At 36.3% G+C, this 27,828-nt stretch overlaps 1 protein-coding gene across 1 annotated transcript in view; it reads right to left on the bottom strand.

The window, feature by feature from the left end:
- LOC150081331 (coiled-coil domain-containing protein 28B-like) overlaps positions 1-27,461 on the bottom strand; it is a 31,403-nt gene extending 3,942 nt beyond the window's left edge. Inside the window, exons 1-4 of the mRNA XM_090379673.1 lie at positions 27,334-27,461; positions 20,822-20,921; positions 12,384-12,444; positions 2,771-2,793 (exon numbers count right to left, since the gene is read on the bottom strand). Of these exons, the coding sequence (XP_090235799.1) occupies positions 2,771-2,793; positions 12,384-12,444; positions 20,822-20,921; positions 27,334-27,394 (245 nt within the window). The 5' untranslated portion in view covers positions 27,395-27,461. The remainder of the gene's footprint in view (positions 1-2,770; positions 2,794-12,383; positions 12,445-20,821; positions 20,922-27,333) is intronic.
- Positions 27,462-27,828: the final 367 nt, after the last annotated feature.

Genomic DNA, 27,828 nt, shown 5'->3' with positions numbered 1-27,828 from the left:
GAGGCTCAACACGCTACTTGGTAAGGTGTACCTAATAAAGTGGCAGCACAGTGTATGATCTTCTGATGAAATTTTTCTACTTGATCTTAAAACCTGTTCTGCAGAGTTGACCTCTTCTGTCGCTTTTTTTTATATATATACTCTCTTATTCCACCAGTGTTTCTGCTTCTTCTTTGAAGTTTGCTAGCTAGTTTCTAATAAGGATGACAAATCCATCCCATCCAGTTATCATCCTATTGCACTTACCTCAACACTTTCAAGAATAAGGAAGAATCCATCAACTACCAGCTCTTACACTGTCTTGAAACTGACATGATAGAACATGTCAGTGTCAATCTGATGCTGATGCCTTGACTTATGTTAGTCACCTGTTGAAAAAATTCCATTGAAAAGTTTGAAGAAACCCAAGTAGTTGCTCTTGATATTTTTAGGCTTTTGATCATGTCTGGCACAAATGTCTTCAAAACAAGTTTCGATTTTATGGTTTCCCTTCAATCTTTACAATCAGATATCCAGTTTTGCTTTGAATGGTCACTGCATGTGATAGTTCTTTGTAACTTCTATACTAATGCAAGAGTTTCCCAAGTTGTGATGTAAAAATCACCTGTATAACAGGTGAATTTTATGTAACAACTTGGGTGACATAATTATTAAAACAAAATTTAATTATGAAAATGATGTAAGACCTGGAATGTTTCTCATACCCCAACCGACCACTTGAGTTACCAGACATCTAGCACAGGTGTAATGTGGCCTTCACACAGGAAAGATCTTGTTGTGTCAGACAGACTTAAAGCCATGATGTAGCTTATACACCCAGACCCTGCTTTGCATTGTTTTGATTTGTGTCATTCTCAATGTTGCATTGTGAAACAATTAAAACCAAAATTTTGCTTTGAGTCATAAATCCTACATTCATCCCATTGTGGTATGTTTGGGTCAAGTCTTTAATGTGGATAAGACTGCCCTATTTTGGAAATATCTACCAACTAAACCTTAATTGCCAAAATGGAGAAACCTACACCAGGAGTTAAAGCCAGCAAAGACAGACTTACTCTTCTTTTAGGAGGTAATGCAGAGGAAGATTTTAAATCTCTTCTTGTCTACCTCTCAGAAATTCAGAGAGCTACAAATGGCTATTCAAAAGATCGAATTTACTTCCTCTGTACTAGAGAGCAAACAAAGCCTGAATTACAGCCTATTGATATCCAAATATCCAGTTTTTAGTTTTGAATTAACTCTATCAGACATCTATTTAAATAAATTCTATCAGATACTGCTCCTGGTCACCCCGTTTACCACAATGACATATCAGAAAATGTAAAATTCATGTTTTTACCTCCTAATACCACATCATTGATCCAGCCAATGGATAAGGGAGTAATTACAACTTTAAAAGTTGAAATTACTTCCTGGCAGGAGTAATTAATACCTCTGATGTATATTAAAACAGCTTCTAAATGCTGTTGACGGAAAACATAATGAATGCCATAAAAAATATTTCACTCATAGGAGGAGGAGGTGAAATCCTCATGTATGAATTTGGCACAAAATATAGACAGAATGTGTGCAGAAAATGAAAGATAGCTATGGTGCCATTTTAGGAGTTGACCAATTTCCAAGAAATAGCCAACTTAGCTAGTAACTATGAGGGAATGGACAAGAGTGATAGATGAATTGTTTGCCTCACACAAAGACATGAGCAATGAAGAGTCGATGCAACTGAATTTACAAACAGCTAATGAGCAATACATATTGAACAAATTGTTGTGCAATTCCTAAGTTTGATCAATGAAGCTATTGATATTTTTACAAATGACAAGGGAAAGAAGTCCAAAAGCAGTACATGCAACAGTGCATCATGATATCAGTTGCTACAAGTAAATTTGCATGACCAAAAAAAAAACTCTTCAGCAGACTTTAGTTAATAATTAATGCTAAAAGAACAACGTCAAAGCTTACAATTCAGAATCTGAACAAATTAGTTGCTCGTAAAATCGAGTTTCACATAACTTTTATATTTATATGTTGAAAAATTCTGTTTATATCAATTCATTCTTTTATTTCATAATTGAAAAGGCAAACGATGATTAATTTACAATTCCTTAAAATGTACCAGTACCTATCTTCGTTATTTAAATGATTTCTAATGGAGAATTGTAATTTGATTTGTGTTGTTTCAGTTTGTGTTGTGTTTTTAAAAATGTAACCCCAATGCAAAGTGGGGGACTGGGTTATAATTCATTCATTTTTATAAACATATTATGTTTATAAAATGAATGAATTCTTGAAATTAAAATCATGAAAAAACCATGGGGTAAAAGCTAGAATTTCCTGTGAGAAAAGATCTATTGTATCCCTGAGGCTAATTCAACACCGTATAAAAAGTCCTAAAAAAGGTTCTGATAATCAAACAATTATTAATGTACAATAATTATCATTATGTATATTGTGATGTTATAAGACAACTATTTTGCTTGCCTTACTCCATACTTATGAAGTAAGAGGAGCAAAACTGGAAAACACAGTCAATGAAACTTTCTGTATAAAACTTCATCATTCAATAAAATATTACACCACAATGTGGCCCTAAACCTTGACTACATAAAAAACATATGCATTTCTTTTAAAAGAAACATTACTTTCCTAGTAGCATTTATTATAATTATATAATAAAATATTCAGATTACATCTAAATAATATTGTTCTACATCAAAACAGTTTCTATAAAATATAGAATAATACTATATCCTTGAAGATAAAAGGATACATTGAGAGACTAAGTTGCTGAAGCTGAAAAATAATAATAAAAAAAACATATTTAGATATATACACACAGACAAAATTATTTTAATAAAAAAATTACCTCTGTGAAAATAAATTTTCCCCATTCAAAATGTGACACATGTAAAGCAATAAGCATATACAGCTCAATGGATACTGACACAGTGGTGACAGGCAAGTATTAGAGGAAAGATCTAACAGCAACTAAAGATCTAACAGCAAATAATATACCATGAAAGAAAACAGTGAAAGGAAAGCTGAGTCTAGAAGGACATGTATTATCACAGTGACCTTGTATACCTACTGAATATAACAGATTTGGACGATGATTATGATCACTGGGAACATAGCATATGGATTAAATAAATTAACTACTGAGCATAAAATGTAATTTTTTTTTAACAAATACAGCCACTCCCCAACTTATGTAAGGGTTGTATTCTGCAGAACTTGCAACTATGTATTCTGCACTCGTAACTATGCACACTGAATTTGATTGAAGCAAAAAAGAAATGTTCGACGAACATATAAATATAGAATTATTTATTCAATTTTTTTTTTATCTCATACGCAGGAAATATTTCAAAAATGTGCAATTACAAAAATTTTACTTTAACGTGGAAACCAGCGCAACACTTGAACCTATTAAACTGCAGCTTGCCACGAACCTGGTTTGAGGTTTGCTGTACTTATCCTTAATATTTTCATAAATACTGCTTGTTTTTGCTTGAACGTTTATGCATCCTTTAGTTAAAAGTGATTTTTGTGCTGTGCTTATTTGACATAAATTTACATAAAACTAATACAATTTTCATTATAAAATTAACCTTTCAGAGAGTTAAATAACTTAGTTATATAGCAAAAATTTCAACTTCTGAGGTCTTAGAACAAATTACCAAAAAAAACAGTGTTATTGAGTTCACAATACAATATTATTCCTACGGGATACAAAATACATTTCCATATTTTTTTCAGTTTGCACTGGCCAGCAAAACTTACGTAAAGTCTAATTTATGTAAGTTGAGTATTACATAAGTCAGGGAGTGCCTGTATGTAATAAATTATGTAAAAAATGTATACAAAAATGAAAGGCTGAATTTGTTTGAAGTATCATTTACCCAGTTCCACAACAGTAGCTGCAAATTTGTTCCAACAATCATTCTCTGGCTAAGAGATAATTTTCACACATCTATCCTGCAACCATCCTTTTTTAATTTAAATTTATGTCCCTTTATGTGACTCATCTGAGAATGAGTCACATAAATTTAATTTACTTAATCTATTTAAAGCCTTAAACAATACACTCAGGTCTTCCCATTGGTGACTAGTGTCCAGGCACTGCAATTTGCAGAATTGAAGTTCTTCTTGGTAAGCATACCCTTCTGCATCCATAACTAAATTTGTAACTATTCTCTGTACTTGTTTCAACAAAACCACATCCCTCCTAAAATGAGGCCAACAGGATAATCATCTCCTCCTCCCTGCTAACAAAATTCCTGTATATCACTGATAGAACCCCCATGTGCTGTATAAGCAACCTGTCTGTCTGTCTGAACAGGATCATCAATAGTTTATGCTATTCATATCTAATGGACTAATGTGGTTAGCATTAGTAGAGGCATTTGATGCAAGAAAGCAAGCTTATGCAGCATCATCCAAAAAAAATAAAAAAAATAAAAAAAATAAATAAATAAAATAAAATAAAATAACCACTTCCACGCTGACCGGGCTAGCCGGGTGGGTAAAGTGCCTGCCTAGCACCCCAAAGGTCACGGGTTCGAATCCCGCCTCGGGTTTGGATCAAAGTACTGCAAAAACCTTGGGAGGTGCATTATGGCCACAGAACCAGATGTTCCAACAACTAACAAAAAAAAAAAAAACCCACTTCCACTTCACCCCTCTGTTCGTTCGAAATACCTGTCCAGCTGAGCCTTAAACTTATTTAGGCTATCAACTTCCACGACAAGGGATGGAAGTCTGTTCCACCAACCAACCACCCGCTGGCTAAAGGCAAATTTCCGCACATCTATCCTACATCTGTCTTTCCTCAATTTAAATTTATGCCCTCTCAGGTGATTATTCTGAGCAAGAGGGAGAATCCCATCAGTATTGAGCATACTCAAACCATTCAAGGCCTTATACACCTCTATCAGATCACCTCGCTGGTGCCTAGTCTCCAGACACTGTAATTTGCAAAACTTAAGCCTTTCTTCGTAAGAGCACCCCTTTGTTCCATTCACTAATCTTGTTGCCCTTCTCTGCACTCGTTCCAGCAGCTCTACATCCTTCTTGAAATGAGGCCTCCAGGCCTGTACACAGTATGCTAGGTGTGGTCTGACCATTGCCTTATACAAGGGAATAATCACCTCCTTATCCCTGCTAGAAAAATTCCTATATATCATTGACAATACACCATGAGCTACTCTTGCAGCCTGTCGGCACTGCTCAGAGAACTTCATATCTGCCTGCACAACCACTTCCCCAGGTCCTTTTCATTCTCTACCACTGTCAGTGTAGTACCACAGAGTTGATACGTTGCTCTGGGGTTGCTGTTTCCCATATGTAATACTTTACATTTGTCAATGTTAAACTTCATTTGCCACCTCTCAGCCCATCTGCTCAACCTTTCCAGATCCTGTTGCAGCAGCATAGTGTCAGTAGTGTCCTTGACAACCCTGCCAACCTTCGTATCGTCTGCAAACTTGGACATTAAGCTTGATATACCATCATCAATATCATTTATAAATACAGAAAACAATAATGGACCCTATACTGAACACTGAGGGACTCCATTAATAACATTAGTCCATGATGAGCAGTGTCCATTGATTACAACTCTGTCTTCTCCCCCTCAACCACCCCTTTATCCATAGCAGCAATTTGCCTCCAATGCCACACTGCTCCAATTTGTGCAGCAGTATCAAAAGCCTTTCTAAGATCCAAGTATATCATATCAAAGTTATTCCCTGCATCCAGTTCTTTTGTGACTGCATCATTATAGGCTTCTATGTCTCGTGTTAATTTGTATGTATCGCATGCATTTTTCTTCTCTGCCATATATCTCATTAGTTCATCTGACATCCAATCAAATTGGTCGGGCAAGACTTCCCCTTAACAAAACCATGCTGTGTCCGAAGTCTTGTCTAGATGATCCTGCAGTGCTTCTTTAACCAGTGCCTCCATTAATTTTCCGGGAACAGAAGTTAAACTAACAGGTCTATAATTACTTGTGTCAGCCTTTGATCCTCCTTTGTGAATTGGGGTCACATTTGCACATCTCCAGTCCATGGGTACCTCCACTGAGTCCAAGAAAGCTCTCATAATTATGGCTGAGGGTTTGCTTACTTCCTTTGCTGCCTCCTTTAATATAACTGGATAGATCCCATCCACCCCAGGTGCTTTTCTTGTGTTTATCTTCAACAATTTCTCCTCCACTTTACTCTCAGAGATTACAAGGATTCTCTAGCTTACTGCCAGAGTTGAATACCCCTCTGGCATTCCCCTCGCTGAATAACTCCTCATGTGTGAATGTCGGTGCAAAATATTCATTTAGTTTGTTAGCTACCTGAGCAGGATCATCAACAGTTGACCCATCGATATCAAGTGGACCAATCTGATTCATCCCCTTCCTTCTAGAGTTTACATAAGTAAAGAACTCTTTGCTGTTTTTTTTTTGCATCCCTTGCCAAAGATATCTCGTAATCTGCCTTCGCCTGCCTAACCTCCTTTGTAACTTGGTTACAGATCAACTTGTATCTATTATAGGCTTCTATGTCTCGTGTTAATTTGTATGTATCGCATGCATTTTTCTTCCCTGCCATATATCTCATTAGTTCATCTGACATCCATTTAGGCCTGAACCTTGAACATTATTCCTTAGATGGTATGTAAAGCCTAGTAGCTTCCAAGATAAGTTCTTTGAATGCTTCCCATTTTGAATTTGCTGTTGGTAACATCATCAGTTGGTTCCACTGTATAGAATTTAAATACTGTCTCAGTCCATCGTAGTCGCCTTTACGAAAGCAATAACCCTTCCCTTTACCCCTAATGGTAGTTACCTCTTTGAGTAAATTCCACTTCAGCACACTGTGATCACTGCCACCTAGTGGTTCATTTATCTGCAGATTCTTAATGCATGAAGAATCACTGCTGATAATCAAATCAAGAGTATTAATCCCTCTAGTTGCCTCCTGAACATGCTGATGTAGAAAATAATCATCCAATAAATCCACAAAAGCCTTGCTAGTGTGGAGTGATCAGCCCCCAAATTCCAGTCAATATCTTGGAAATTAATCCCCCATTATAAGATTCTCTGATTTACTAGCCCACTCTATTTCCCTGTACAGTTTCTTATTATACTCATCAGAGTCATTAGGCCTATAGCACACTCCTACTCTCAATTTTGATCTCCCAATGCTTATGTCACACCAAACTGACTCACACTTCACTGTCCAGCAATGTCGACTGGCTTCACTTCCTTGGATTTTATGTAATTCTTAACTAATAACATAACCCCTCCTCCCTTCCTATCCTTTCTGTAGACATTGTACTCCCCAAATTCCAGTTCTGCATTCCTTATATCTGTGTGACACCATGTCACTGAAATCCCAACAATATCTGCCTTTGATGTTTTGAGTAATACCTCAAATTCATCAAATTTATTTACTAAACTCCTAGCATTGGTGTACACGCAAGTATACATGCACCTGTTCTTTTTCTTAGCTACCCTAACACAACCCATGTGTTTACTTGTACCCCAATGATTCCCAGCAGTCTCTGAAATATCCTGCATCTTATTTTCCAGGCTGCTGCTCATTCCAACAGAAGCAGTGCAAGAATCACTTTCACCTCTGCCAGTGGCTACTGTTAATCTATTAGTCCTTGTATCCCCCCAATCTAGCAGTTTTCCGACCCACTTAACTCTGCCTCGATAGCATCAGCAAACATTCTTGCACCCTTTCTTTTTAAGTGTATCCCATCCCTGTGGAAGCAGTCTCTCCTGTTAACAAGTACAGACTAGGCTGAAAAAAATTCTACCCCTTGAGGCCTTGCACAATCTTTCCAGGGCCGAATTGATCGACAGGGCTCTCATCATATACTCCCTCCTATCGTGTCTGGGCAGAATTGCAGACACTTTCAAATTCAACCCTACTTCACGGCTTTTTTTCAACAGTGACCTGTACTTGTTAAGTAATTCCGCTGGTCTCCTATTCTTAATATCATTAGTGCCAACATGTACAACTATATCACCTTTTGTGCCCTTAAAAGATGATATCCGCTCTACAACGTCATCGACCTTTGCCCCTGGCAGACATACCCTGGTCCTGTTCCACCTATCCTTTTTACAAAGCATGTTTCCCGTTTCCCTGACAATAGAGTCACCAACAACTACTAGTTCCTTTGGGACCAGCGCATTCTACCTTGGGGGCTGCCGCTGTGTTGCGCAATGACCAAGTGCAAGCTCTGGCATTGGTGTGGGCAGCTGAGAGCTTGATGGGCCCCTCACTTTTAATCCTTCGAGGGCATCCACCCTGTCCTTCAGGCTCTCATATAGGCCCATAACAACGCTGAGTTGTCGCCTGATTTCCTTACACTCCTTGCATTGCGCACAAACAAAGACATCCCCCATGGCAGTATCATGTCCCGTACCCGGCTGCTCCACAAACATCAAGCAAGTAGTTCATTTTAAAAGGCGGTGATTCAGAGGGCAACTGCCCCCCTCAGTTCTCCTCTGGGCCACAGCACTCCCATTAGCTTGAGCCTTTTGCTTTGCTGCTCTGGTTTGAGTCATGATTTCGATTTAATTTCAATAAAATTTCAATTTCAGTACAAAATTAAAACCCTAAACTTGTATCCCAACACAGTTATAACGCTATATTTATGTTTCAGTATCGAGTGTTATCTACGAAATCCCTTTTTATAACTTCCGTATCAAGTTAAGTTTTAATTATTTATTTTTCTAATTATTTATGTTATGTAACCTAAGTCGTTATATGTATAGTTAAAAGTACAATTTAATTGACAATGAAGTTCAACAAGATTAATAGATTTTACTGATTAATTGACAATATTATGTAGTATACTATACTATATTAAGCTTATGCTATCTAGTTCGAGATATTTTGTATCGCGTTACAATGGCGGCAATTTACGAACGGTCAACAAGTGGATTTGATACCCTTACCGATACTGAGTAATACCTGCAAAATCTCTATCTAAATTACTTTAAACAAGTATCGTAAATAGGAATATAAAGCTACTCTAGAAAATAAGTTAATATGCCAATTTAAGCTAATAAAACAGAAAATAAATCAGAAAAAACTTCTCTGTTCCAGGAGCGGCAAAAAGCTACATCCGCACAGGCTACACTCGTTCTCAAACCAAGGTTTCCCTTTGCTTCAAGTGTTAACATAATCAAAGAATTCTTTGCTACTTTTCTTGACATTCTTAGCCAAGAACTTCTAATGAGTGACTTCGTTGCAAACTACTTTATACTTTAAATTGAAAATATTTCTGGACTAAATGTCTAAGAGTATGAAAAAGGTTATTTATGCATGGGTAATGCAATTCCATCATTTATACTACCCAGGTAGTATGCATGCATTGTTTAATTATATCTCATATTGTGAATACCTTCACGAGTTGCTGAGGTATTGTTTATTCAAAGCAGTGCTTATTTAATTTTTTATTCAAAGCAGTGCAATACCTCAGCAACTCGTTGTGAAGGTATTCACAATATGAGATATAATTAAATGATGCATGCATACTACCTGGGTAGTAGAAATGATGGAAGTGCATTACCCATGCATAAACAACAACCTTTTTCATGCTTTATACTTAGTTTAGGTTTCTGTGTCCCCTGATAATTTAAAATCATCCCACATACTTTTATTTTCTTCAATGCCGACCCCATATAAATGTGGGAAGTAGGTGAAGAAAAAGAAGAAGTCTCATCAGCTCACCTGACGTCCACTTAAATCTAAACTTTGAACAATATCAGTTAGAGTTAGTAGAAAAAGCTTAGTGGCTTCTATGATTACATCCCTGAATGCTTCCCCTTTAAAATTTGTAACTGTTAACATAATCAACTGGTGCCACTGAAAAGAATATATGAACTACCTAAGACTGTTGTAGTTACCTTTATGAAAGCAAAGTCCCTTCCCTTTACTCTTTACATTAGTTATAAGTTTAAATAAATCCCAACCAATACATTATGTTCACCACCAATAGGTGGTGATCATAATGGCCTTTACTGGGGATACTTAATGCATAAAGAGTAGCTATTAATAATCAGATCAAGAATACTGATTTCTCTTCCAGGTACTGTGTATAAAATAGTCATCCAATAAATCCAGAAAAGTTCTGCTACTATAAAGAGTAACAAACACACACCAGTTCCACTCAATATCTGGAAAGTTAAAATTCTCCATTATAAGGCATTCTGATTTATGGCCCATTATATTTTCCTATATACTGTAGTTGTTCATTACATTCATCAGTCATCTGGCCTATATTGTAGAGGTGCCTCCGTGGGCAGGAGCAGCAGTGCGTAGCACACACTTCTGGATTAGACCGAGGTTCGAGCCCGTAACCACCAAATATGGAGGATGCGGAAAGGTCAGGGAATGACCACCGCATATCCCGGAGCAATATGGCCTTAGTTGCTAATGCTCTTAAAAACCAAATAACAAACAAACAAAGCCTATATTGTACTCCTATTCTTATTTTTACTTTCCCAATGCTTATGTTACACCAAACTAATTCATCATTACAATGGCACCCCGTGTCAACTGGGTACACTGCCTTAGATTCTGTATGCATGTGAACCAAGGATAATTTGGGAGGGGGAAGGCATAACTCTCTCCACTTGTCTTGTCTATACTTTCTACACACCATATTTAAACTCTACATCCACTAAGTCTGAGTGGCAGCAGCAACATGTTTCTGATATCCCTATAATGTCCACATTTGAAAATCTTACTAATACTTCAAATTCATCAAATTTATTTAGTATACTTCTACCATTAGGGTACAAATGCTATTATACAATATGAATTATTCTTGATCAAAAAATATTGGCAATGGCATAATGTTTAATATTAAAAATTCCTGTTAGCAATTGTGATTTAAATCCCACTGAAAATATTGGTCAGCAATTAAGAAAGCAGTAGAATGGACACATTCCACCAAAACAGTAACAACAATAACTTTTACATACTTTTATGCCACATGCATAAAAGTATGTAAAGCTCTTTAAGATGATTTACATAGATTCACAGTGCTCAGAAAAGTGGCAGCGCTGTTTTAATACTGCAAAATGAAAGGTCTTACACTTGAGAAATAGCAACACCGAAATCACTTATACACTTTGTGGGGTTGAACTAAAAACAGCAGAAGAAGAAAGGGATTTGGTAATTGCAATAAGGTTGGATGTGAAGTTTTCCAAATGGTGTAGACAGGTAGAAGGAAGGCCTATGGTGTCCTAGTGATGATTTATTGAACATTTGCTTGTAGAGATGGGGAGGTTATAATTTCACTGCATAAAGACCACGCTACAAATACTGTGTTCAAGTATGGAAACTGCACCTAAAAATTACATCGAGTTCTTGAAAGGATGCAAAGATGGGTAACTCACCTGGTGAAATTGGCAAAAGGAGGGTCTATATGAGAAAAGACTTTGAATATATAGGATACAGAGCCTGGAAACTAGGTAGTACCTTAGAGGAGACTAGATAGGGGTATATAAGGCTCTAAGCAGTGAAAGTAAAATGAACGAGATGAAATTTTCACTTTTATAAATGATTCCAGAAGTAGAGGCTAGATTGCAGGAAATTTTAGCCATAATTTTTTAATTACTTAATGGCTAAAAGTGTCAAGGCTGAGAGCTTGGGGAAATTCAAAGGTCAGCTGGATAGACATCTGTGTGAGGAAGGTGTCAAATAGGTAGTTTGTTTTATTTCACTATTTATTTATTATTATTATTTTTTTGGCTGGTGCAGCAAAAGATAGCTACATCACATACTAATATTTATTTTTAATTGTAAGACAAAAATTTAGTATTTTTATTTATTAGTATAATAAAATTATTATTACATTGTAAAATTTTTATTCAGTTTTAACAGTACTAATTAATTATTTTTTACTTTCTCTAAGCCTGGATAAAAATAATATATTGAGATATTTATAGTGGCTGCTTTATAAGCTTTTAAAAAGTTTATAATTCAATCACAGATTATATATTTTACAGAAACTGTAAAATATATTCCATAATAAAAGTTTATTTTGATAGTAAATATAACTGTATATTTTCCATCAACCAGAATCCAAAAACTGTTCCTGCAGAGAGCACCGCAACTGCTTGACCTGCCATAACATAATAAACAGTACAAACTTCACCTATTCTCAAGTTCTTAATAGTTCTGAATAATAATCACATGTTATTTTTATAACTACTATGCAAATCTTTTTAATAAAATGTACTCTAATACTCTATATATGTACTCTATAAAATGTCTAATAAAATGTTCTCTAACATACTATACATATTATACATATTATACTTACATCTAACATATTATACTCTAACATATTATACTTACATCTTCCATTAGTTGAGCCAGATGATCTTTAGCCATTCGTATACCTTCATCTGAGTGTGGTCTAACAAAGAAAATTAAAAAATATATCCTGGTTATTTTTCTTTTCATTAAAGTTTAAACACATATATCTGATAATTTGAAAATACAGAAAACAAATAATAAGAATAAAATATCAGCCAACATTATTTCATGCAGTTTTATCCTATTTCCATTTTATTATTTTAGTTTATTTTATATTTCTGGCAGTGAGCTAAATGATATTGTAATAACTGAGAGCAAAGTGGAGGAGAAATTGCTGAAGTTAAACATAAGAAAGGCACCTCAGGTGGATGGTATCTATCCAGTTATATTAAAGGAGGCAGCAAATGAAGTAAGCAAACCCTTAGCCATAATTATGAGAGCTTCCTTGGACTCAGGGGAGGTCCCCATGGACTGGAGATGTGCAAATGTGACCCCAATTCACAAAGGAGGATCAAAGGGTGACATAAATAATTACAGACCTGTTAGTTTAACTTCTGTTCCAGGCAAATTAATAGAGGCACTGGTTAAAGAAGTACTGCAGGATCATTCAGACAAGAGTTCAGTTATAGTTCGGACACTACATGGGTCTGTTAAGGGGAAGTCTTGCCTAACCAATTTGATTGGATACTGTGATGTGGACACAAAGGAAATGGATGCAAAAAATAATTTTGATATCATATACTTGGATCTTAGGAAAGCTTTTGATACTGTTGCACACGGAAGACTACTGTACAAATTGGAGCAGTATGGCATTAAGGGCAAATTGCTGCTATAGATAAAGGGATGGTTGAGTGGGAGAAGACAGAAAGTGATAATCAATAGACACTGCTCTTCATGGACTAATGTTATTAGTGGAGCCCCCGCGGTTCAGTGTTGGATCCATTGTTGTTTTCTGTATTTATTAATGATATTGATGAAGGTATATCAGGCTTAATGTTCAAGTTTGCAGATGATACAAAGGTTGGCAGGGTTGTTAATGACACTAATGAGAGTATGCTACTAGAAAAGTTGAGCAGATGGGCTGAGAGGTGGCAACTGAAGTTGAACATTGACAAATGTAAAGTACTGCATATGGGTAGGAGTAATCCCAGAGAAACGTACCAACTGTGTGAACTACACTCAGGGTGGTAGAGAATGAAAAGGATCTGGGGGTAATTGTGCAGTCAGATATGAAGTTTTCTGAGCAGTGCAGACAGTCTGCAAGAGTAGCTCATGGTGTCTTGTCAGAAATGTTTCTAGCCCTCGGAGGTGATAAGGAGGTGATTATCCCCTTGTATAAGGCAGTGGTCAGGCCAAACCTTAAATACTGCACAGGTCTGGAGGCCTCATTTCAGAAAGGATATAGAGCTGCTCGAACAATACACAGAAGGGCAACAAGATTGTAAGGGAACAAAGGGGTGCTCTTACGAAGAAAGGCTTAAGTTCTGCAAATTGCAGCATCTGGAACCTAGGCACCCGCGAGGTGATCTGACCGATGTGTATAAGGCCTTGAATGGTTTGAGTGCAGTGCAGTGCTGATGGGATTCTTCTTCTTGCAGAGATTAATCAACTGAGGGGGCATAAATTCAAATTGAGGAAAGACAGTTGTAGAATAGATATGTGGAAATTTGCCTTTAACCAGTGGGTAAAGACTGATGGAACAAATTTCCCTCTGTCATTGTAGAAGTTGACAGCTTAAATAAATTCAAGGCAGAACTAGACAAACATCTGGAGGAAATGGTTGGGTGAAATGGGAAGGGATTTTTTTTTTGGATGATGCTGATAAGCTTGCTTTCTTGAATCATATGCCTTTTCTAATGCTAATGGATATGTTTACTGCCTAAGTGAAAGTCTATGATATGGTCCCAAGGGATTTTAGGTATATTAGGGCTTTTCAGGACATGTATGAAGGGGTCATTATAAGTGCAATTAGTATTTGTAAGGAAACAGGAACATTCCAGTAGGCATTCCACAAGGGATTCACATTATGCCCATAACTGATTATCGTGATTTTGGATGAGTAAACAAGGAGGGTATATGAAGAAATTTCACGTTTACTATTTTTTGATAATATTGTACTGATCAATAGGGACAGTGAAGGAATAAATGTAAAGTTGGAGAAATAGGAAAGCATTCTGGAGCCCAACTGTATGAAGATTAGTATATGGAAAGTGATTTTAGTAGAAATAGAAGCATTTAGGAGATTCCTATCTTTTTAATATATATGTATATATATATATATACACTGTGCTACCACTTTATTAGGTACATCTACCTAGTTGCGTGTTGAGCTTCCTTTAGCCTTCAAAACAGCCTGAATTCGTCTAGGCATGGATTGAACAAGATGCTGAAAACGTTGTGCAGGAATGGATACCATGCAGACATGAGTGTGTCACGCAGTTCCTTGAGATTCGACGGAGGTGTAGGGCTGCAGCAAACAGCCCTTTCCAGCTCATCCCAAAGATGTTCAATAGCATTGAGATCCATGGACTGAGCAGGCCACTGCAGTAAAGAAAAGTCATTGTCATGTTCCTGGAACCATTCCATAGTGATTTGGGCTTTGTGCACCAGCGCATTATCCTGCTGGAAGTAACCATCTGACTGAGGATAAACTGTCAACATGAACAGATGCACTTGGTCAGCAACGATGTTTAGGTACAATGTGGCATTCAGACGTGAATCTATGGGTATCAATGGACCCAACGTGTGCCAAGAAAACATTCCCCACACCATAACACTGCCCCCACCACCTTGCCGTCAGACATGACGGGGTCCATGGATTCGTGTTGTTTTTGACAAATTCTGAGCCTTCCATCAACATGATGCACCAGGAACTTTGACTCGTCAGACCAAGCAACTATTTTCCAATCCTCGATAGTCCAGTGCTGGTGTTGCTGTGCCCACAGGATGCGTGCTGTCTTGTTCTTCATTGATAACAAAGGTACGCGATGTAGCCGTCGGCTTTTGTAGCCCATTCGCGACAAAGTGCAACTAGTGGTCGCATTTGCGATATTTAGTTCCGCGAATCAAGGTTGTATTCTGAATGATAACAGGAGAGACTGCTTCTACAGGGATGGGATACACTTAAATAGAAAGGGTGTTTGCTGATGCTATCGAGGCAGTGTTAGGTGGGTCGGAAAACTGCTAGATTGGGGGGATACAAGGACTAATAGATTAACAGTAGCCACTGGCAGAGGTGAAAGTGATTCTTGCACTGCTTCTATTGGAATGAGCCGCAGCCTGGAAAATAAGATGCAGGATATTTCAGAGACTGCTGGGAATCATTGGGGTACAAATAAACACATGGGTTGTGTTAGGGTAGCTAAGAAAAAGAACAGGTGCATGTATACTTACATGTACACCAATGCTAGGAGTTTAGTAAATAAAATTGATGAAATTGAGGTATTGCTCAAAACATCAAAGGCAGATATTGTGGGGATTTCAGAGACGTGGTGTCACACAGATATAAGGAATGCAGAACTGGAATTTGGGAAGTACAATGTCTACAGAAAGGATAGACAGGATAGGAAGGGAGGAGGGGTTATGCTATTAGTTAAGAAATACATAAAATCCAAGGAAGTGAAGCCAGTCGACATTGCTAGACAGTGCAGTGTCGAGTCAGTTTGGTGTGACATAAGCATTGGGAGATCAAAATTGAGAGTAGGAGTGTGCTATAGGCCTAATGACTCTGATGAGTATAATAAGAAACTGTAAAGGGAAATAGAGTGGGCCAGTAAATCAGAGAGTCTTATAATGGGGGATTTTAATTTCCCAGATATTGACTTGAATTTGGGGGCTGGTCACTCACACACTAGCAAGGCTTTTGTGGATTTATTGGATGATTGTTTTCTACATCAGCATGTTCGGGAGGCAACTAGAGGGATATACTCTTGATTTGATTATCAGTAGTGATTCTTCATGCATTACGAATCTGCAGGTAAATGAACCACTAGGTGGCAGTGATCACAGTGTGCTGAAGTGGGATTTACTCAAAGAGGTTACTACCATTAGGGGTAAAGGGAAGGGTTACTGCTTTCGTAAAGGCGACTACGATGGACTGAGACAGTATTTAAATTCTATACAGTGGGACCAACTGATGATGTTACCAACAGCAAATTCAAAATGGGAAGCATTCAAAGAATTTATCTTGGAAGCTACTAGGCTTTACATACCAACTAAGAAATATTGTTCAAGGTTTAGGCCTAAGTGGATGTCAGATGAACTAATGAGACATATGGCAGAGAAAAAAAATGCATGGGATACCTACAAATTAACACGTGACACAGAAGCCTATGATAGATACAAGTTGATCTGTTACAAAGGAGGTTAGGCAGGTGAAGGCAGATTACGAGAAATTTTTGGCAAGGGATGCAAAGAAAAACAGTAAAGAGTCCTTTACTTATGTAAACTCTAGAAGGAAGGGGATGAATCAGATTGGTCCACTTGATATCGATGGGTCAACTGTTGATGATCCTGCTCAGGTGGCTAACAAACTAAATGAATATTTTGCATCGACATTCACACATGAGGAGTTATTCAGCGAGGGGAATGCAAGAGGTGTATTCAGCTCTGGCAGTAAGCTAGAGAATCTTGTAATAACTGAGAGTAAAGTGGAGGAGAAATTGTTGAAGATAAATACAAGAAAGGCACCTGGGGTGGATGGGATCTATCCAGTTATATTGAAGGAGGCAGCAGGGGAAGTGAGCAAACCCTTGGCCATAATTATGAGAGCTTCCTTGGACTCAGGGGAAGTACCCATGGACTGGAGATGTGCAAATGTGACCCCAATTCACAAAGGAGGATCAAAGGGCGACACAAGTAATTATAGACCTGTTAGTTTAACTTCTGTTCCCGGAAAATTAATGGAGGCACTGGTTAAAGAAGCACTGCAGGATCATCTAGACAAGACTTCAGTTATAGCTCAGACGCAGCATGGTTTTGTTAAGGGGAAGTCTTGCCTGACGAATTTGATTGGATACTATGATGCAGTCACAAAAGAACTGGAAGCAGGGAATAACTTTGATATTATATACTTGGATCTTAGAAAGGCTTTTGATACTGTTGCACATGGAAGACTGCTGCACAAATTGGAGCAGTGTGGCATTGGAGGCCAATTGCTGCTATGCATAAAGGGGTGGTTGAGGGGGAGAAGACAGAGAGTGATAATCAATGGACACTGCTCATCGTGGATTAATGTTATTAGTGGAGTCTCTCAGGGTTCAGTATTGGGTCCATTATTGTTTTCTGTATTTATAAATGATATTGATGATGGTATATCAAGCTTAATGTCCAAGTTTGCAGACGATACGAAGGTTCGCAGGGTTGTCAAGGACACTACTGACACTATGCTACTGCAACAGGATCTGAAAAGGTTGAGCAGATTGGCTGAGAGGTGGCAAATGAAGTTTAACATTGACAAATGTAAAGTACTACATATGGGAAACAGCAACCCCAGAGCAACGTATCAACTCTGTGGTACTACACTGACAGTGGTAGAGAATGAAAGGGACCTGGGGTTGGTTGTGCTGGCAGATATGAAGTTTTCTGAGCAGTGCAGACGGGCTGCAAGAGTAGCTCATGGTGTATTGTCGATGATATATAGGAATTTTTCTAGCAGGGATAAGGAGGTGATTATTCCCTTGTATAAGGCAATGGTCAGGCCACACCTAGAGTACTGTATACAGGTCTGGAGGCCTCATTTCAAGAAGGATGTAGAGATGCTGGAACGAGTACAGAGAAGGGCAACAAGAGTAGTGAATGGAACAAAGGGGGTGCTCTTACGAAGAAAGGCTTAAGTTTTACAAATTACAGTGTCTGGGGGACTAGGCACCAGCGAGGTGATCTGATAGAGGTGTATAAAGCCTTGAATGGTTTGAGCATGCTCAATGCTGATGGGATTCTTCCTCTTGCTCAGAATTTATGCCCTGCTCACCTGAGAGGGCATAAATTCAAATTGAGGAAAGACAGATGTAGGATAGACATGACGAAATTTGCTTTTAGCCAGCGGGTGGTTGGCTGGTGAAATAGACTTCCATCCCTTGTCGTGGAAGTTGATAGCCTAAATAAGTTTAAGGCTCAGCTGGACAGGTATTTCGAACAAACAGAGGGGTGAAGTGGAAGTGGTTATTTTTTATTTATTTATTATTTTTTTTTTGGTTGATGCTGCATAAGCTTGCTTTCTTGCATCAAATGCCTCTACTAATGCTAATGCTAATGATGTGTGACATTGTGGCTTGTCTGTTTGCTTGCACAATTCTAGCCATCCTCCTTTGACCTCTCTCATCAACAAGCAATTTTCTTCCACAGGAGTGTCATTCAGAGGATGTTTTCTGTTCGTTGCACCATTCTTGATATACCCTTTAAACTGTGGTGCATGAAAAGTTCAGGAGAACTCTCATTTCAGAGATGCTTTGTCCAGCACGTCTTGCGCTTACTACCATGCCACGTTCAAAGTCCGTTAGATCGCTCCTTTTTCCCATTCTTGCTATGGTTTGTACACTTAACTGATACTAGAAAGGTTGCTCTGCTGCATTTATATCAACAACTGTGGTGATGTGACTTGCAACATTGTGGGACAAACCATTTGTGTGCGCAGCAGGGATGTACCTAATAAAGTGGCAGCACAGTGTACATATAGACTGAAAACTTTATCTAATTATCATAAAAAGAAAAAAAAAAGTATTGCAAACATCAGGTGGTTGCATTAATGCGTATTCCACTGCATTCTGCTAATAATAAATTGAAAGATAAAAACAAATAAAATACATAGCCAACCAGTAAAGTGAAAATAAAAATAAACCATACATAATAAAACAAAATGAAAGGGAGGGGGAGAAGAGAAAGGGTATTGCAGAAAGAGTGCTCCTAAAATAATTTAGAAAAGCCAAAATATACAATACCAAATAACAAAAATATTTTAGAAAAAGTCAATTAATTGAAATTTAATGGCACCAGGTCCAAATTATGTGAAATATCACGAAAAAGAGGAGTTGAAAAATATCTGGAACAGTGGCTGATGCTGCATAAGCATCAGCCACTGTTCCACTGCAGCATCAGCCACTGTTCCACTGCAGCACCAGCCACTGGAACAGTGGCTGATGCTGCAGTGGACCAACAAAATAGATTGACCATTATGCCCCATCTTGACGGAAGACCACAAGGCCAATAATGATCAGGGAATCACAGCATTTCGAATTTTAGACAAATCCGTGCATACACAACCAATACATTGATTGCTCCACGGATGCAATGGATTTGAATAATTGTTGCCCTTATGCACTGAAAAATTAGATAGTATGAATCAGAGCTGTAATACTCAATACGTTCTACATTGGTAATAATTTTTGTAAAATAATAAGAGGAGTTTACCTCAAAAAAATTATATATATATATTTTTTTATTATTATTTTTTTAAATTTCATTTATTGCATTTTATATATAGTTATAATATGGGTGTGACCTTGAATTTATGTGTCACTTGTATTTATTATTTTGCATTGCTTAATTGTTTTTCTGATTATGCAACTGTTCAGAATTAATGATTTAAATTTGTTTATTACAAAGCATGTGCATTCTGGATATTTGAATGGTAACTTACTGAAGGATGTGCTAAATTAATTAAAATAATTACTGTGTTGTAAAAGTAAAACAAGATAATTTACAATAGCACTGGATAATTATTTATTTATGCAGTAAATAGTTGACCATCCACACATTTTTTTTTTTTTTTTCATTATTGTAATTTCCATTCAGATTACAGTTTATACTAATTTTTGGTGAAATGGTGATCTTGGGGTAAACTGTGAATGATCAAGAATCTGGTTTACAAAAATCAGTTAACACTTTTGCTGCCTTTTCTGATAACCTTTTTGACCCAGAATTGAATCCATCTGGACTGGAAAGGGCAGAGATATTTTTGGGCTTTCTTCTCACTATGACTGAATTAATTAGTCTCTGGTGAAGTTGCTTCACAAGACTATCCATTTGTTCTTCTTTCAAACTGGAAGAAAACATTCTAAAAGTACGGTGGTTTTCCCTTCATGTGGAATAAAAATCTGATGCCACATTTTTGTGAGGATTGAACATGTTAAATGGGAAAGGTCTATTGAGCAAGTCCATTTTTTTGGGTAAAATCAGAAATAACTTAGGTTATATAATAATAAAAAAGAATTAACAGAAAAAATATTTTTACACAAGGTGCTATCTGAGTAATCCTGTTTTTTTTTTGTTTTTTTTTATGTCTTTTGTTCAGGATTCTTAGCTAAAGATAATTTAATTAATTCTTTTCCAAATAATCTCTAAAGACAGCTAATTCAAGTTTGGAAAAAAAAAAATAATCAGAGCAGATAATGCCTGTTTAGCAAAATTATAAAAATATATGAATAAGTAAAAATATTTCTCAAAATAATAAAGTCTGATTTCTACATTGTACAACATACCCACATAATTCTTGCTGTGCATTTAAATCAAAATGAAGACGTGCAAGTCTTTCCTGCTGTTCTCTAACATTCTCCATCTTTTCAAATGTACAATCTTGTCCTAAACATAATAAATGGTTTCATTAAAAATATTTACAGCTCATAATATTAGTTAAAACAATTACCAGCTAAAAATAAATGTTTATTTATAATGATAGTAAATTTTCAACATCTGTTTTTGTTTATATTAATATATCCTATACCTGTTCATGTATTTCCTTGTAAACACACGAGACTGTTCCATGAACAAATACAAACCTCACCTGACATTTGGATTACTACAGTCTTCTATAACAATTAAATACTTTTACTAAGCAAATGAGTAATCTCTCAGTTACGCAACTGTTCCATACACACATTCCCAATATACTATACATATTGTAATTTGTAAACTTAAAATATCAAAATTCTGCAGCTCTCATTCAGCTACATAAGGTATTTAATGAAAAATGACACCTTGGATTGTTTAAAATATTAAAATTAGAGAAAATTATTTTTACAAAAATTGTTTTCTTTGTTATATGTCTCAATATGATTAGAAATTAAAAGTATAAACTTACATCACATTAAAAATAAATTTTTGGATACATTGAATGCAAACAATGGTATAAAGCATGTATATGCAGTTGGAAATGCTAAAAAATAACAGTAGAGAATTTTGGTAATTATTTCGTATAACTTGACCAACCCACAGAATGCTTTTTCTTGCCAAAAACCAGATATTACTTAACAAGTACAAGACAATGCTGAAAAAAAGCAGTGAGGTAGGGATTGAATTTGAAAGTATCTGCAATTCTGCCCAGACACGATAGGAGGGAGTATATGATGAGAGCCTTGTCAATCAATTCGGCCCTGAAGAGGGGTAAAATTTTTCTCAGCCTGGTCTGTGCTTGTTAACAGGAGAGACTGCTTCTACAGGGATGGGATACACTTAAATAGAAAGGGTGTAAGAATATTTGCTGATGCTATCGAGGCAGAGTTAGGTGGGTCGGAAAACTGCTAGCTTGGGGAGATACGCGGACAAATAGATTAACAGTAGCTGCTGACAGAGGTAAAAGTGATTTTTGCACTACTTCTATTGAAATGCAATTGAGCAGCAGCCTGTAAAGCAAGGCAATGGGAATTTCCAGGACTGCTGGGAGTCATAGTGGAACAAGTAAATACATGGGCTGTGTTAGGGTAACTAAGAGTAGAAATAGGTGCATGTATACTTGCATGTACACCAATGCAAGGAGTATAGTTAATAAATTCGATGAGCTTGAAGTGCTAGTCAAGACATCAAAGGCAGATATTGTTGGGATATCAGAGACATGGTGTCACAGACATAAGAAGTGCAGAACTGGAATTTGGGGAGTGCAATGTGTACAGAAAGGATAGACAGGACAGGAGGGGATATGCTGTTAGTTAAGAAACACATAAAATCTAAGGAGGTGCATCCAATTGATGTTGGTGGGCAATGCAATGTTGAGTCTGTTTGGTGTGGCATAAGCACTGGGAAAGGAAAAATGAGAGTAGGTGTGTGTGTGTTATAGGCCTAATGAATCTGATGAGTATAATGAGCAATTGTGCAGAGAAATAGAGTGGGCCAGTAAATTGGAGTGTCTTATAATGGGGGATTTTAATTTCCCGGATATTGACTGGAATTTGTGGGTTGGTCACTCACACACTAGCAAGGCTTTTGTGGATTTATTGGATGATTGTTTTCTACATCAGCATGTTCGGGAGGCAACTGATTATCAGTAATGATTCTTCATGCATCAAGAATCTGCAGATAAAGGAACCACTAAGTGGTAGTGATCACAGTGTGCTGAAGTGGGATTTACTCAAAGAGGTAACTACCATCAAGGGTAAAGGGAAGGGTTTTTGTTTTCGTAAAGGTGACTACGGTGGTCTGAGACAGTATTTAAATTCTATACGGTGGAACCAACTGATGATGTTACCAACAGAAAATTCAAAATGGGAAGCATTCAAAGAATTAATCTTGGATCTAGGCTTTTCATACCAACAAAGAAACATTGTTCAAGATTTAGGCCTAAATGGATGTCAGATAAACTAATCAGACATGTGATAGAGAAGCCTATGATAGATATAAGCTGGTCTGTAACCAAGTTACAAAGGAGGTTAGGCAGGCGAAGGCGGACTATGAGAAATTTTGGGAAAAGGATGCAAAGAAAAACAGCAAAGAGTTCTTTACTTAATCAGATTGGTCCACTTCATATCGATGGTTCAACTGTTGATGATCCTGCTCAGGTACCTAACAAACTAAATGAATATTTTGCATCGACATTCACACATGAGGAGTTATTCAGGGAGGGGAATTCCAGAGGTGTGTTCAACTCTGGCAGTAAGCTAGATAATCTTGTAATAACTGAGAGTAAAGTGGAGGAGAAATTGTTCAAGATAAACACAAGAAAGGCACCTGGGGTGGATGGAATCTACGCAGTTATATTAAAGTAGGCAGCAAAGGAAGCAAGCAAACCCTTAGCCATATGAGAGCTTCCCTGGACTCAGGGGAGGTACCCATGGACTGGAGATATGCAAATGTGGTCCAATCCACAAAGAAGGATCAAAGGTAGACAAAGGTAATTACAGCAGACCTGTTAGTTTAACTTCTGTTCCAGGGAAATTAATGGAGGCACTGGTTAAAGAAGCATTGCAGGATCATCTAGACAAGACTTCAGTTAGAGCTCGGACACAGCATAGTTTTGTTAAGGGAAAGTCTTGCCTGACCAATTTGATTGGATACTATGATGCAGTCACAAAAGAACCTGATGCAGGGAATAACTTTGATATTATATATTTGGATCTTAGAAAGGCTTTTGATACTGTTGCACATGGAAGACTGCTGCACAAATTGGAGCAGTGTGGCACTGGAGGCAAATTGCTGCTATGGATAAAGGGATGGTTGAGTGGGAGAAGACAGAGAGTGGCAATCAATGGACACTGCTCTTCGTGGACTAATGTTATTAGTAGAGTCCCTCAGGGTTCAGTGTTGGGTCCATTGTTGTTTTCTGTATTTACCATGTATAAATATAGTGCAAGCGCATCAGAAATACATAGCTATATCTGAATAAATTAGAGTATTAGTAAACAGGGATCATTTATTTATAAATGATATTGGTGATGGTATTCAGGCTTAATGTCCAAGTTTGCAGACGATACAAAGGTTGGCAGGGTTGTTAATGACACTATTGACAGTACACTGCTGCAACAGCATCTAGAAAAGTTGAGCAGATGGGCTGAGAGGTGGCAAATGAAGTTTAACATTGACAAATGTAAAGTACTACATATGGGAAGCAGTAATCCCAGAGTAACGTATCAACTCTGTGGTACCACACGGACAGTGGTAGAGAATGAAAAGGACCTGGGGGTAATTGTGCAGGCAGATATGAAGTTTTCTGAGCAGTGCAGACGGTCTGCAGGAGTAGCTCATGGTGTCTTCTCAATGATATATAGGAACTTTTCTAGCAGGGATAAGGAGGTGATTATCCCCTTGTATAAGGAAAAAAAATAATCAGGGCAAAAAAAATAACCTTGAGTACTGTATACAGGTATGGAGGCTTCATTTTAAGAAGGATGTAGAGCTGTTGAAATGAGGACAGAGAAGGGCAACAAAATTAGTGAATGGAACAAAGGGTTACTCTTACAAAGAAAGGCTTAAATTTTTCAAATTACAGTGTCTGGAGACTAGGCACCTGTGAGGTGATCTGATTGAGATGTATAAAGCCTTAAATGGCTTGAGCATGCTCAGTGCTGATGGGAGTCTTCCTCTTGCTCAGAATAATCACCTGAGAGGGCATATATTCAAATTGAGGAAAAAGAGTTGTAGGATACATGTGCGGAAGTTTGCCTTTAGCCAGCGGGCGGTTGATTGCTGGAACAAACTTCCATCTGTCGTTGTAGAAGTTGATAGCTTAAATAGATTCAAGGGAGAACTTGACAAACATTTGGAGTGAGTGGATGGGTGAAATAAGGATGGTTTTTTTTTTTTTTTTTTTTTGGCTGATGCTATATACTTGCTTTCTTACATCATGTGCCTTTGCTAATGCTAATATGTACAAAAAGGTGAAAAGTATATTTTTTTCATAAAAAAAACAGTTTGAGGATTGCATAGTAGTTTACATAAAGCTAATTCTTTTATCAACTTCAATGTCTTTTCATTGTGAAACCAAGCATCAACTTTGTTCTCTCATAAGGTAGTATACTATCACTGAAACGGGCCTGGCCCAAAATCTCGACGGCCAGAATCCCGACAGTATCTACTATATTGTAAAAATATAATTCTATATATTTATTAGTTTTTTAGTAAGTAAAAATTTAACTTATTAGATTAATTTTATAGAAAGAATATAAAAAACAAAGATTTTAATGACAAATACCTCTCTCAATTTGAAGATCATGTTTCCTGTTATAGAAACAAACAGTTTTAAAATACAATCAGCAAATAAAAACAACTTAATTAATTTTACTTTATTATATTGCATTTAACTATTAATTTTTGGTATTTTTATAGGGCATTTGAGCAATAATTATAGGTATAGCATTGAAATGCTAAAGATAAAAAACTTGAAATAAGAATACTTTCAGAATATGAAAATTTAGAGTAATGTATTTTGGCAGCGACGTCATAAAGATCATTAGCATAACTAAAACTATAATTATACAGGTATTTGTTATTATCTGTACTTTCACGAATTTTTTGACAAGTACATTAGGCCTGACCATGGGTGCCGGCATGATATTTTGAAAGAGGTAACAAGAAAAAATATCCCGTTTTCTTCTTATTATTATTATACTTAGTATTATTTCCCACATTAATATCCCCTGGAAAAAATATCCAATTTTCTTCTTATTATTATAATACTTAAGATTATTTAAGTATTATTATTAAGATTGTTGAAGTATATTAAGATTATTATAATACTTAAAACGTTTGATTATAATTTGTAAGATTTTTTGGAAATTTTAATGTGCGATTGTGATATACTGTAATTAATAAACTGTGATTATTGTCAGTAATATGGTTTTTGTGAACTGATTGTATACTGTTAGTGTGCATATATATAAGTGTTTGTTGTTTTATTCATTAATATGACATGAAATATTAACATTATCATATACTGTTTGCATAACTGCCATATACATGTTCCATGTGTTCGAATAAAATTTTAATGTTTTTAGTGGCCGTTTTGATTACATGAAAAACATTTTTTATTGCAAAAAACAGTTTATGAGATATAGACTTTAACTTTGTTTTTTTTTTTTAAATACAATCGGTATGTCGGGATTTTCGGCCATCAGGATTTTGGCCATTGGGAATCTGGCTGTCGGGATTTTGGGTGGTACCGCACTGAAACAACTGTGAGTCAGAGCAGTGATACTCTTTCAAATAAATAACAATATAATCCTTTTGAAGGAGAACTGTTTATTCAAATGTATTTCGAGAAGTGACAGTCGTCCTTCATGGAAGCTCAATTAGCAAGATACATCACCATCTCCCATTTGTATGATTTCCATTAAAGACTGGAGAAATTTCTAAAGTTCTCTCTCCAACAGTCTGTAGTTAGCTGGTCATAACTCTCAATGCACAGGGTTCCCCTGTGCATTGAGAGTTATGCAGATTTTTTCAGTCCTCACATAACATGCAAATTTACCTATAACAGACATTTCTACATACAGAATACACATATATAGGTATAAGTGACAAGTCCAGTACCATTAAAAAATAATGATAAAATAAAAAATAAATGAAAGGCAGTATTCTCCCAGAAAATTTTGCCAGTCGGGTAGTATTGTGAAGTAGCTGGGCAGGGAAGTGTAATACTTCGCAATATTATTTAAATTTTTCTGTTATTTATAAATGTTTTTTTTTTTTAAAGTGAGCCAGTTAAAAATTTACCAGCACACCACTGCTCTAGACAGTCAAGACTGAAAAGCAATGCACAGAAACAGTTTTCAAAAAAAAAAAAAAATTTTTTTTTTCCTGGTTGGGACAATATCCAAGCAATTGGTTTCATTATGGGGCCTGATAGGTTATGATAAACTAATAATTATAATAAAGTTACCATATACCCATCATAAAATGAAAGGGAAAATACTGTAAGAAAAAAAATATATATATACAATATATATTACTGACATTTGTAATGTGATTTTCTATTATCTTTTTTGAAACACTACCTCCCCATTATTAAATAAGAATGTTTCATGCAGATATCTCCACTCTAACCTGTATTTTTTTGTATCTAGTCATGCTGAACAGGTACTGCTGAACTTGATAATTATGTTTTGGTTGCTTTTTTTTTTTTTTTAATTACTTAATTCTTATTAAAGTTTTTGAGACTTGGAAGTTATGGTTTACTTCCTATGAGTTACTCCCTTTCATTTGGGTTTTTTTATATATAAAAACTTATATTGTATAAAAGCTAAATAATAATTTAATAAAAAAATAAAATAGTAAAATATTTTCTTACCAAATGCTTCCAGTTTTCCTGAGTGAAAATCATCCAGAAGTTGTAATAAACCTTGTTCCATCTGTCGGAAGTCAGTTGATTCTGCATGGAAGGATGGTTGTTGACATGGTCTGCTACTAAGTATCTGAGGCTTATGAGGAAGACGTACTAAATATAAAGAGGTGAACACAAGCAATTGTACCCAATCATGCAAAACAAAAGTAGGGCCCAAGCAAAAGCAAGCGCATAATGTTTCAAATTAGTTAAAATTAAATTGAGCAATACAGACTAACTCAAATTATTAATAAGCATAAAATTCCTGAAAACAATAAAAAATAATAAATAAATCAGAATTCATTTAAAAATTATTTTTTATGCATCTCTAACAACACTGCAGAATCTAGAATTTAAAATTATTCTGAAGCCAGGTTCAACGATTTAAAAATCTATCAAGTGAAAATTTACAAAATGAAAAAGAAAACATACAGCAAATAAATAAATTAAAGAAAAGAAAAC

This window comes from Mastigoproctus giganteus, chromosome 8 (genome assembly GCF_048544385.1).
Source record: "Mastigoproctus giganteus isolate SK-2022 chromosome 8, ASM4854438v1, whole genome shotgun sequence".
In the NCBI taxonomy this organism is placed as follows: Eukaryota; Metazoa; Arthropoda; class Arachnida; order Uropygi; family Thelyphonidae; genus Mastigoproctus; species Mastigoproctus giganteus.
This window is presented reverse-complemented; position numbering and strand designations above follow the sequence as displayed.